Genomic DNA, 11,808 nt, shown 5'->3' on the forward strand with positions numbered 1-11,808 from the left:
CAGACAGAAACAGAAGCAAAGTGCTGCAAACAATTAGAGAGCATATAAAGTCAAATAGCACCAGTCGTCACACACCCACACCATGATGTACTACGGTATAAAAGCATGTAAATAATATTTAATGTTTTCAAGTCTATTCATTATTTTATTTTTAATTTTAACATTTAACAATCAATAACATTTTCGAAAAATGTATGCAAAGCATATTCAAATAATAAATACAGAAATTGTGTATTTTATCCTTTACAAGTTTACAATATGAAGATGAAATGCAATAAACTCAGAGCTGAAACTGAATGATTCTTGTGTTGTTGTTGTCTTGATTTAAACCAGGGGTGCCCAACCCTGTTCCTGGAGATGGACCTTCCTGCAGAGTTTAGCTCCAACCCTAATCAAACACACCTGTCTGTAATTATCAAGTGCTTCTTCAAATCCTAATTATTTGGTTCAGGTGTGTTTGATCAGCGCTGGAGTTGAACTCTGCAGGAAGGTCGTTCTCCAGGAACAGGGTTGAACAGCCCTGATTTAAACACTTCAAACTCATGATTCAAATACAGCAAGATGTGATGCAGCATCTGATCACTTCAGTGCATGTTCACAAAAACTTAAAAATATAATAGACAGAATGTAAAAACAAATCATCCATGGACTGAGCTGCTGTGGACTGTAGTCCAATGATAGGCCTATGTTCAACGATATGGAAATCAGTGGTGTAGCAAGTCAGCCCACATTTGTATGGCCCTCCAAACATTATAGGTCAATGCTGGCTCCAGAGCTTCTTACTGTTGTCTTTTCTAAGGTAAATCACATGACATGACTATTCATAAGCTGTTTTATTGACAGCATAAGTGCTTTGAGATAATATTTAACGTTTTCAAGTCTATTCATTATTTGTAACACGCCAGCCACCCAATAATCGCAATAAGTGTTTTGTAAACAATAAATAATATGGAATAATAAAATAAGATTAAAGTTTAAAATAAATGTTTTCTAAACTTAAACAGATCATAGCCTTTAAATTTTGTCAATTTTTTCAAGAAATACAAACAATAAATGTGTTTTCCGCCTTTTAATGCAGTGTGAGATCACTTTAGTTCAAGCAGCATGTGAATCAATCATCTTTTTCTCTTTTCTACTGGTTACAGCATGAAATAAACATGAATATCAGAAGAGTTGTTAAAAATAAATCAGAACAACTTAATAAAACGAATGTCTCACGTAATTGATCAATCAGACCTTTTTATGCACTTATTATTTATTCTGAAGTAGGTGTAATTTTCTCAATGATTAACTTTATTCAAGGAATATAACAAAATTTAATTTAGTATTTTGACTTTTTTTTGACTACCTACCATATGAACGCATAATAGAAACGCTACCATATTAACTAAATTACTTAATGGAAACATTCTTGGCACAGCGGCCCTTATTTAAAACGGGATAAACAAACATCTGAGTTTCTCTTGTAGCTGGTCAGTCAGCCTTTCACAGGACAAAATGAGTGCTGCATTTCAACTCTGGCCAATAGGAACACTTGTATATGTTAATATTTATTATGTCAACATATATAAGTAAAAATGTATTATTTATTAAATAAAATAAAATAAAATAAAATAAAGAAAATAAAAGTTTTACCAAAAGTTTTCTGTCTGTCTGTCTGTCTAATAATGAGGGTAAGTTAATCATTGTTTGGCTTTTATCAGACACGGGAGAGCCATACACTTGATATCTCTGAAAGTGTGAATATTTGGACAGGCCAAATCCTGTAGTCATTTATCTATAGTTGCAAAATAAGGTGGACAATATTTTACAGCATATGCGTAGATGGACTTTTAATTGTATTTTGGACTTTTATTTTGACGACTGGCGCGCAGGAAAAGCGTCGCATACGTTGACATCGCTACCGGTGGTAAAAGGATTTCCGTCAACAACAAATAAATTTAATCAAAACATCAATGAGGAGCGGAAACTGGTTATTCGTGATCTTTCAAGCTCTTCGGGGAGTGTAAAACATATCCGTCCAAAACTGTTTTCAGTATTTGCATCTGTACAACAAGTTTGACACGTAAGCTAGAACACTATTGTCATTATTAGCACTTTAAAGACCTTGTTTATGAACTTATTTGTTAAACGTGTGCAATTACACTTGATATTTCTGTTAATTCAGCTTTGTTGTTCGCTGTGAGTACACGAGCGTTTTCTGGAATCGCGTTATTATATTTTTATGATATACAGATGGGATTATGGTAGGCTAATAATATACCGTGGTCCTGTGTGACTTCTTATGTACTTACCATGGTTTTTGTGCATTTGACGCGACTCAACTTGCAAGAGAAGTTTGTTTTAAAGCTTAATAATAATAACAATAAGAATTATTGTTATTAATATTATTATTTTTCAAGTGTCACTGAACTGTGTAAATGGCAGCATCCTCTGGATCATTTACCAGCACTCACTGACAGATCTGTCTGGAGAAATTCATTCAAATGTCTGTATTAGCTGCTAAATATTTATAATGCAGCTTGCCATGATTAGTCAGTTCGATTTGGCTTTTGTGAGGTTGTTGATGTAAGTCTGTTTGTTTCAGTGAAGGATGAACCCTCAGGTGGCACGCAGGGGCATCAGCGTCCAGCAGTCTGACCTGATGTGTAAGAGAGGATGCGGTTTCTACGGTAACGCCGTCTGGCAGGGCCTCTGCTCCAAATGCTGGCGAGAGGAGAACCAGTGCACCAGAGCCAAGCAGATAGAGGACGACAGGGCACTGGCCGAGAGGTGAGAGTCTGAAAGATGAATGATGCTGAATTGACTGCATTATTTCACTCTCCTGTGGTGCTGTGTGTCTGTCAGGTTACAAAGAGAGGAGGAAGTGGCGTATGCAAGCAGCCGTGAGGAGGTGCGTTCACAAACAGCCTCCTCCAAAACAAACAGCGTGCCCATGGTGAAGAGGCTTTTTACCTCCGCTCCCAAAACACCCGCAAGGAGAGGTACAACGATGAGATAACAGTGCAGTACACATAGGCTTCATTTGGGCATGGAAACCTGGACTTTGAACCTTTGAACATATGCTTTTCTTTTTTTCTGGTAATGCTCAGCTCTGAAGAATTTATTTGTGAGTGCCATCCCTAACAGGGTTTTTGAGTGTTTTAAAAAGGTCTTAAAAAGTCTTAATTTGCACTTCCATGACATTTAATGTTGTGTGCACTGCAAAGGCTGTCTAAACTGGAAAATAAAAAGCAAAATAAGTCTTGTTTGTTGATTTTTTTTTTTTTTTTTAAATTAGGGGAGTTTATGCTTAAAACAAGAACAAATATCAGTCAATGAGGAATGAAAACATGTTTTTCCACTGACTCCATTTTGATCAGTTTCTCAGAAAACGTATCTTATGTTATTTTGCTTCTCAAGTAATGCATGTTGATTTAAGAATTGACTTAAGATATATTTATGCTAAAAACAATTAAAAAATGCTGAGAACAAACATCATGCTGTGAAGATTTTTATAACAAATTAAGAAGTAATTGTATTGAAATCTTTACTGTGTTGCTAATATAACTCTTTGTTTCCTCCTAAGGCATTTACATTTTCTTGCATTTTCTTTTCTTGGACTTAAAAAGTTTAACATTTACCTTTAAAACCTGCAGAAACCCTGCCTAAATATCTTTGTACAGTGTTTGCAAACAATCATTTACATAGAGAATAATCTGCACTTGTTCCTCAGTCTCTAAAGGTCATGTTTAGAGTAATATACTTGCAATGCAAGTATGCTGGGCCTCTTTCTTTCTTTCTTTCTTTCATTTTTATTTAGTATTTTTTTTCCAAAGTGCTTCGTGTGAAAGTTATTGGGTTTAATAGTTGTCCATGCTCATGACAGCAGATATATTGCACATTACACAGACAAGTCTTGTGAAACTTCGAAAAACAGTGTTTATTTTAACATTTATCACCTCACAAAGTTTAATTATATTGTAACCATGATTTTTGTTTGGCACTGATTAAAGCATGATGATTTTCTCTGGTTATTATGTTACAAATGCTGTCGGTTGAGCTTATCTTACAATGTAAACTTACAACATTTACATGTGTGAGTTTATTATTTACTTTTAAACAAAAATATACTATTAAGAATACTGCTATTCTTAATAGTATATTTATGTTTAAAGTAAGCAATAAACACACGCATATAAATGTTGTAAGTTTACATTGCACGATGAGCTCAATTATGGGACCTGAGTGTGAATAGAGTTCATTTAGAAAGAAATGGAAAACGCATTGAAAATGCGAATGCAGTGAAATGCAAGTTTTAGTCTTTTCTGGGTATAATGCAGAGTCCTATTATAATGGCTAATTGCACAGGCTCGTGTCTTGTTTAAGCCCAGCCTCAGAAAAAAAAAATAGAGAATTTCTGCAATTCCAGGACTTTAAGTCATGTGACTTTGAGAACACATGATCATCTCGCTCTTGTTCTCATGCAGATGCAGGAGCTCCAAAGACGTCTGTGAGCCAGAGCACGTCCCTCAGCCGACAGCCCAGCGCAGAATGTGACCATGTTACACAACACTTCATTGACTTCCTGAAGACCTTCCAGAGACCTGGATATGACATTTTTAAACAGTGCCATGCCTTCGTTGAAAATATTGCACACAAAAAGGTAAAAAAAAAAAAAAAACAAATATGCTGATGTTTTCCAGCATTCATGCTTTGGAAGCCATAAAAGAAGAATCTTGTATCAGATCACAATTTGCAAGCAAGTTTTGTTAAAAATAAATATCTAAAGTGTTTTTTTCTTTCTGATTGTGCTGTAGGTGGCTGTAGGTGGTGAAAATTTCACAGATTCTGTGCAGGATTTCTATCAAAACATGTCAGAATACCTACAAGCCAACTTAAAAGGTACAACATGCAAAGTTTGCTGTTTTCATAAAAATAATAAACCAGAGAGCCTTTATTTTAAGATTTATTTAATTACCTATTTTAAGGGGCCACCTTTTGTAATGAAGTGCCATTTTTGATTCCCCTAGTTAATAACTGTGCCATCAATTACAAACTTGCTTATTTGATTAGTAGCGTTATAGAAATGCAAAACAGTGCTTGTTTTGTTTCTAGTCAAAATATCTAAAAATTCCTATATTAAGATGCATTTACTAGACAAGCAAAATGACATGATATTTAGTGTTGTTTACAGGGGGAAAAAACTAAATTAAGTGCAGTTTGCTTAAAATAAGTAAAATTATCTGCCAGTGGGGTAAGGAAAATACTGTTTTAAGAATATTTTACTGCATTTAAATGCATCTTAACTTAAGAATTATTAGATATTTTGACTAGAAACAAGACAAAAGTACTAAGTAAGATAAGCCTTTTTTTGCAGTGTATAGCTGCTAAATTAATTTAACAGGTGATGTGACAATATGCAATAGTATAGATTGTTATGCATGTGGATGGGACTTTGTCTGAATGAATCGCATACACCATTCTCGCTATTGATACATGCCAGTGATATCATAACAGATTCTTTGCCACATCTCTGACGGTTGTGTATAAATGTGTGTCAGGCTCTCCAGATTTGATGGAGACAGTGATGGATGAGGTGGAGCGGTATGTGATGGGTCGTCTATATGAGCAGCTCTTCTGCCCTGATCACACAGATGATGAGAAGAAAGATTTAGCCATCCAGAAGAGAATCAGGTGTGTTGAAAGTGTTTGCCAAGTCAAGTGAGTTGAAAATGTGTCTAACACTTTGTGTGCATTTTAGGTCTTTGCACTGGGTGTCCATTGCGATGCTGTGTGCTCCAGTAGACGAGCAGATCCCTAAAGTATCAGACAGTGTGGAGAGAGCCATAACAGGTATAGACACATGTGTGCACCATTATACACTCAATGCTAAGATAAGCAGATTTACAGTGAACTTGGTAGAAAACTTGCTGCATAAAACAGACAGTATTGGTGCTGCTATCTGATTTGGTGAGACACATTTGCAGCTGTCATACAGAAATCCATATGCACACACGTTGCTACAGTATTCAAAACATTAAAGCAATGGCTAAATTACGTTAATAAATTAAATATATTTGTAAATCAGTAAAAAAAGCCAGAAAATATTCACAATATTCATAATATTCTCAAACTAAACACTTTCTATTCAAACACTTAAAAAAAAAAAAAGGAACTGATAATTTACGCATCCCCTTGTCATCCAAGATGTTCATGTCTTTCTTTCTTCAGTCGTAAAGAAATTATGTTTTTTGAGGAAAACATTTCAGGAATGTTCTCCATATAGTGGACTTTAATGGTGACCCGAGTTGAACTTCCAAAATGTAGTTTAAATGCAGCTTCAAAGGACTTTAAACGATCCCAGTCGAGGAAGAAGGGTCTTATCTAACGAAACAGTTATTTTCTAAAAAAAATCACAATAAATGTGATGCGATCTAAGAAAACCCAACACATGGTGAAATTTTACCTTTTTTAGGTTTTGATACCATGTGAAAGCTGGGCCCTTTCAAGCCCTTTCCAAAACTTTCCAAAATTTTCATTTTGTCCAAAACAGCCGGGTTTAACGAGAGCTGTCTGTCAGCAGTGCTATACTACATCATTACACAAACAAATTTACCCTGAAGAGGACAGTTTTCCGTTGTTTATCTTGAACTTTTGATCACCCCTTGTATGTTTAGATAGCACGAATAGTAAAAGCGAGTGCAGCACAACTGTTTGCGCACTGCATATAACAGGCTGTCATCAGACTCCTCCTCTTTACTAACTTCATCCGATCCTTGGATGAAGATCTCTGGATGTGAAACAGTCCATTGTTTAAAGCACTGACATCACCAAGATTGAGCAGATTGGGACAAGTAAGATTGTTTAATTGAGCAGCAACTTCAGACTGAGTTGTTCACTTGCGTGCTGCCATCTCACAATATTTAAAAATAAATAAATAAATAAAAACTTTGCATGCCATAGTTGACACTGGACTGGCAGGGAATGTGCATTGATACACCTTTATTAAACATGTTATGTGGTGTATTTTGATAGGTTAACTGTTTTTGTGGTGTTAAGGGAAAGCGACTCTGCAGCGCGTTTTTAAGAGAAAGACAATCATTTCTGCTTGCTGCAAAACAAGTACATTTTGCCAAGATATTTTCAGAGATGATGGACAAGATGTTATAGAATAAAAATAATAATTTATAACAAGAGTAGTAATTTAATGAAAACTTAATTTTGACACAAGACTGACATTCTTTCTGACATATTTTTTAAATTTCCCGAACACATCCCAGCGTGACATTTGATGAGTTTTCCCAGATCGCTGAAAATGACGATCGTTATGCTAGATAAGACCCTTCTTCCTCGGCTGGGATCGTTTAGAGCCCTTTGAAGCTGCATTTATGGGTATGCTTGCACGACAACGATGCACTCAAAAACTGATTTTTTCCCCCCTGTATTTTAAAAAGGTTTCACGTATACACAACAGCGTTTTTAACATGATTCGCATTACACATATCCGCGAAAACTGCCAAAAACACTGTATTACGGATGCCAGGCCAGTAGTTAGCTTGCTGTTTGTTCGTGCTTGCCTTTAAAATCGATACGTACTGTGAATGTCTACATACCTAACACGTACTATGTGCACATGACGTCACTGTTCTCAGAGTTTCTTGTGCTGGGTGTTTACATGGAAACATTTTCAAAACTTACTCTTTGAAACCTGTTTTCAAAATGATGCGTTTCAGCCCCCAAAATGCTGTTGTCATGTAAAGAACAGGCAAAACGCATAAAAAGCGTCCTATTTTTGGCAGAAAACGTTGTGTAAACAGCCCCTAAACTGCATTTTGGAAGTTCAAACACACGGGCACCATAGAAGTCCTCTATATGGAGAGAAATCCTGAAATGTTTTTCTTGAAAAACATAATTTTTCATAATCAACTGAAGAAAGAAAGACATCTTGGATGACAAAGGGTACATTTTTTAAATCTGTAAATCTTTGTTCTGAAAGTGAACTCCTCCTTTAAGGTCATTTAAGATTCAGAGAAATGCTTAATGCTTTGATAAAAGTTTATGATATCAAGCATTTTGTTGCTAAAAGATCATGCACTGATGTAAATGTTTTAAAGTTTTAATTTTTTTTTTAATAGACCTGATCGACTTGGACTCTAAAAGGGTTCCTAAGGATAAGTTGGCGTGTGTCACCAGGTGTAGTAAACACATCATGACCGCCATCCAGGGCAGTAAGAAAGCTGCCGCCTCAGCAGATGACTTTCTGCCCACTCTCGTCTATATCGTGCTGAAGGCCAATCCGCCCCGATTGCACTCCAACATCCAGTACATCACCCGCTACTGCAACCCCAGCCGCCTCATGACTGGAGAGGACGGCTATTACTTCACTAACCTAGTAAGAATTCACCTTCACCTCATTCTGATGGTGTGTTATTACTAAAAATACAAAAGGGCTTTTCACACTTGAAATGGTTAACTCTGTGTAAAAGGAAAACTGGGTTAGCAACAATAACCTGGGATTAAGCACAGTGTGAAAAGCCCTAAAGTGCTTTCAAATTATGGGAATTATATGGTTTAAAGGCGTTTGGTTAACCTGCATCCGTAAGATGGTCTCTGCTCAGGCACTCATCTCCAAACTTGTTCCTGTTGCAGTGCTGTGCCGTGGCGTTCATCGAGAAGCTTGATGCGCAGTCGCTGAACCTGAGTCATGAAGACTTTGAGCTCTACATGTCTGGTGCGTCGTCTCCGTCGGGTCCCAAAGCCATTTCATCTGGCCACAGCTCACAGAACGGCTTCAGAGAGGAGCGCTGCACGGCTGCCCCACAGGTGGACCAAAGGACGGATCTGGTGTCAGGAGCAGGGGTTCGACAGGAGCGGAGAGCAGAGGAGACGCGGCCTCTGGAAACGGACCTCATCGAATGGAGGGATGGCCAGGAACTCTCAGTACTGGGCATTTTGGAAGGGCCTCCCATACGGACACAAACCTCTACCACATTCACTATTGACTCGGATAACGTAGGCGGCGACAGTCTGCCTCCTCCGTTACAGCCGCAGAAGTTTGCAGGATAGCTCCCATCTTAACTAGGCACAGACTAACAACAACTGGTGATTCGTTCCCACGGTTCTCTCTGCAGGTTAGTGGTGGTCTCTGTACCTGTAATGGGACTGAACACAATTCACACTTCAGCTCTTTATAGGGTGATCAGCAGTCATGTCCCGTTTATATTTTACTCCAAAATAAAAACAAATAATAAGAAGAGAATTTGAAGTCTAGTTATAGGACCATTATGATTTTTTGAGGTGTTGTGAAAAAAATAATAACACTTGATATTAAGTATTTATACGTGACGGTGGTATTGGCTGTACCGCGTTTCATTTGTGTAAATATCAATGTTAAAAATTGTATTGCATTAATGAGAATCACTACTGAGAATGAGAACCACAAAGAAAAAGAGAAATGTTTTATGTTGTTCTAAATATCATCAAAAAAAATCTCAAAAATAGGCATAATTTCTATTAATTTTGGGGTGAAATATGGCGTGGGAATGTTATCATGAAATATAGATGTATTGATTCTCTTCCTGACCTCCTTTTAAAATTTTCCGTTCACTTTAAATAGGACAAGAAGAGTGTGAATTTAGACAGACGGTGGGTGTAAGTTATAATTTGTTTAAATCTATTGTTTCTTGCACTGATTTTATTTCTTTATGCAGGTCACTGAAGTTTGAGAATGCATAACTTATTAGTATATATAATTTATTTCAGTTTTTCCTGACTTTGGATCTCTGCATCCAAGTTTTCTGGCCGTTATTTTCAGCATTTGTGGTCTTTTGAATGAAGGATTAATAACAAGGACGAAACTGGTGTGGGTTAGATTAATGTAACTACCCTTTTAGTATAACTGAGAATCTGGTGTGAAGTGAACTTTACTGTGGTCATTGTTATGCTAGGATTTGTTAAGGCATGCTGTGATGAACAGTAGTTATGCTACAGGCAAAGCTTGAATCCCAGGTGTGGTTTAATGAACACCAGCGCATTAGTAAACAATTTACTCGTACAAAAAATGAATCTTTAACATGGTACTATTTAAAAATTTATAACCAAATATTTATTTTCTGTATATGTAACTTTCGAGAAATGTTGTTACAGTATGAAAAAAAAAAAAAACATTTTATGATTTAGTGAGTTAATTATTTTAAACATACCTTTTGACCCTTTGTTCTATGAAAAATATTGCTTATGCATGCAAAGTTACAGTTTTGCTGTGGTATGTGGTATCCTGTTACAGACAGTTTGTAACCTCATTTAGTCATCTGAATGATCTGGGTATGAAGCCGGAAATATGCTATTTAAACAGACATAAATAAAATGATCTACCGAAGGAAAAGAAAAATTGTGTCTAATTTTATCTCCAGCCCCAATCTTAAAGTCTAAAGATTAATTTTGGTTAAAAAAGGCATAAAAAATAAAGAAAAAGAAAAACACACACTCAAAACACAGATGTAATTTTTTTTCTTTTTTGGAGCACATTTTCAAGTTATTTTAGTGAAGTACCTGTAATAACTGAACTTCAGAAGAGCTTTTAATATCTGACAGACTGAAGAAGTCTTGTGTGTATTAATGTGCTTCTCTAGTTGTGCCAGTTTGTTTAACTCTTCACGTAAGTAGCAGAGTTTAACCCTTTGTTTGAGTGCAGTGTTTGATTGACAGGTCAGTAGACAGTGTGTCTTCTGCAGCTGTTCAGACCTATTAGAGCACATGTGTTTGCTCTATCATTGGCCATCTCATTTTCAGCCACCTCCAAACAGTTGAAAATGGACAAGCTCAAAACATTTTGATCTAGTATGTAGTACTGTCTACCAGTGATCAGACTGACTAAAATGTGGATGAACTGGATGAAGACATTAGCCACTTTCACACGTTAAACTTGGTAAGTTACTGTTAAATTGACAGGTCTGACATTTAGATACCATTCTTACATCAGCACCAAAACACCAAATATATCTTAATATATCGAATGGAGAAATAAAAAGGCTGTTTTAAAGAGGCATTTCTCCTTTAAAGGAGAAGTCCACAAATTTGAAGTCCAAAACAAAAATTTACAGATAATGTACTCACCCCCTTGTCATCCAAGATATTTGTGTCTTTCTTTCTTGAGTCGATAAGAAATTGTTTTTTGTTCTCCATATAGTGGACTGATATGGTGCCCCAATTTTGAACTTCCAAAATGCAGTTTAAATGCAGCTTCAAATGGCTCTAAACGATCCCAAGAGAGGAAGGTCTTATCTAGCGAAACAATTGGTCATTTTCTAAATGAATTGACAAACAAGATGAGCGTTTCAGGTTAAAAGTATATAAATTGTCAATTTATTTTAAAAATGTCTGATCGTTTTGGTAGATAAGACCCTTCTTCCTCAGCTGGGATCGTTTAGAGCCCTTTGAAGTTGCATTTAAACTACATTTTGGAAGTTTTAAATATCTGCTTTCTATTTGAATATATTTTTAAATGTTAATATATTAATATTCCTGTGATCGAAGCTGAATTTTCAGCATCATTACCCCAGTCTTCAGTGTCACATGATCCTTCAGAAATCATTCTAATATGCTGATTTGCTGTTCAAGTGACTTTTATTATCATTTTTCATTATCATTTTTATTTTTATCAATATTTAAAACAGAGTACTCCTGCTTTCTATTTCTACTCAAATAGAAAGCAGTTATTTTAAATACTAAAACTATTTAACAATTTTACTGTTTTTGCTCTACTCAGTAGAAGAGCAGAAGAGTCTTCTTTAAAAACATTAAAAATCTTATAAAAAACTGTTAGTG

At 36.0% G+C, this 11,808-nt stretch overlaps 1 protein-coding gene across 1 annotated transcript; it reads left to right on the plus strand.

The window, feature by feature from the left end:
• The first annotated feature begins 1,876 nt into the window (after nucleotides 1-1,876).
• On the plus strand, nucleotides 1,877-10,356 carry rabgef1l (RAB guanine nucleotide exchange factor (GEF) 1, like). The gene is made up of 9 exons (XM_051130060.1): nucleotides 1,877-2,065; nucleotides 2,588-2,772; nucleotides 2,848-2,984; nucleotides 4,470-4,645; nucleotides 4,800-4,884; nucleotides 5,544-5,676; nucleotides 5,744-5,835; nucleotides 8,118-8,374; nucleotides 8,632-10,356. Exons 2-9 carry the CDS (start codon nucleotides 2,594-2,596, stop codon nucleotides 9,046-9,048), a joined length of 1,476 nt encoding a protein of 491 aa, XP_050986017.1. The 5' UTR covers nucleotides 1,877-2,065; nucleotides 2,588-2,593; the 3' UTR covers nucleotides 9,049-10,356.
• The last annotated feature ends 1,452 nt before the right edge of the window (nucleotides 10,357-11,808 follow it).

The sequence above is a fragment of the Labeo rohita genome, chromosome 15 (genome assembly GCF_022985175.1).
Source record: "Labeo rohita strain BAU-BD-2019 chromosome 15, IGBB_LRoh.1.0, whole genome shotgun sequence".
NCBI classification, from domain to species: domain Eukaryota; kingdom Metazoa; phylum Chordata; class Actinopteri; order Cypriniformes; family Cyprinidae; genus Labeo; species Labeo rohita.

Coding starts and splice junctions, on each gene's coding strand:
- rabgef1l (XM_051130060.1), top strand. CDS start 2,594: ATGAACCCTCAGGTGGCACGCAGGGGCATCAGCGTCCAGCAGTCTGAC. Junction 5,677..5,743: donor GCCATCCAGAAGAGAATCAG/GTGTGTTGAAAG, acceptor TGTGCATTTTAG/GTCTTTGCACTGGGTGTCCA. Junction 8,375..8,631: donor GCTATTACTTCACTAACCTA/GTAAGAATTCAC, acceptor TTCCTGTTGCAG/TGCTGTGCCGTGGCGTTCAT.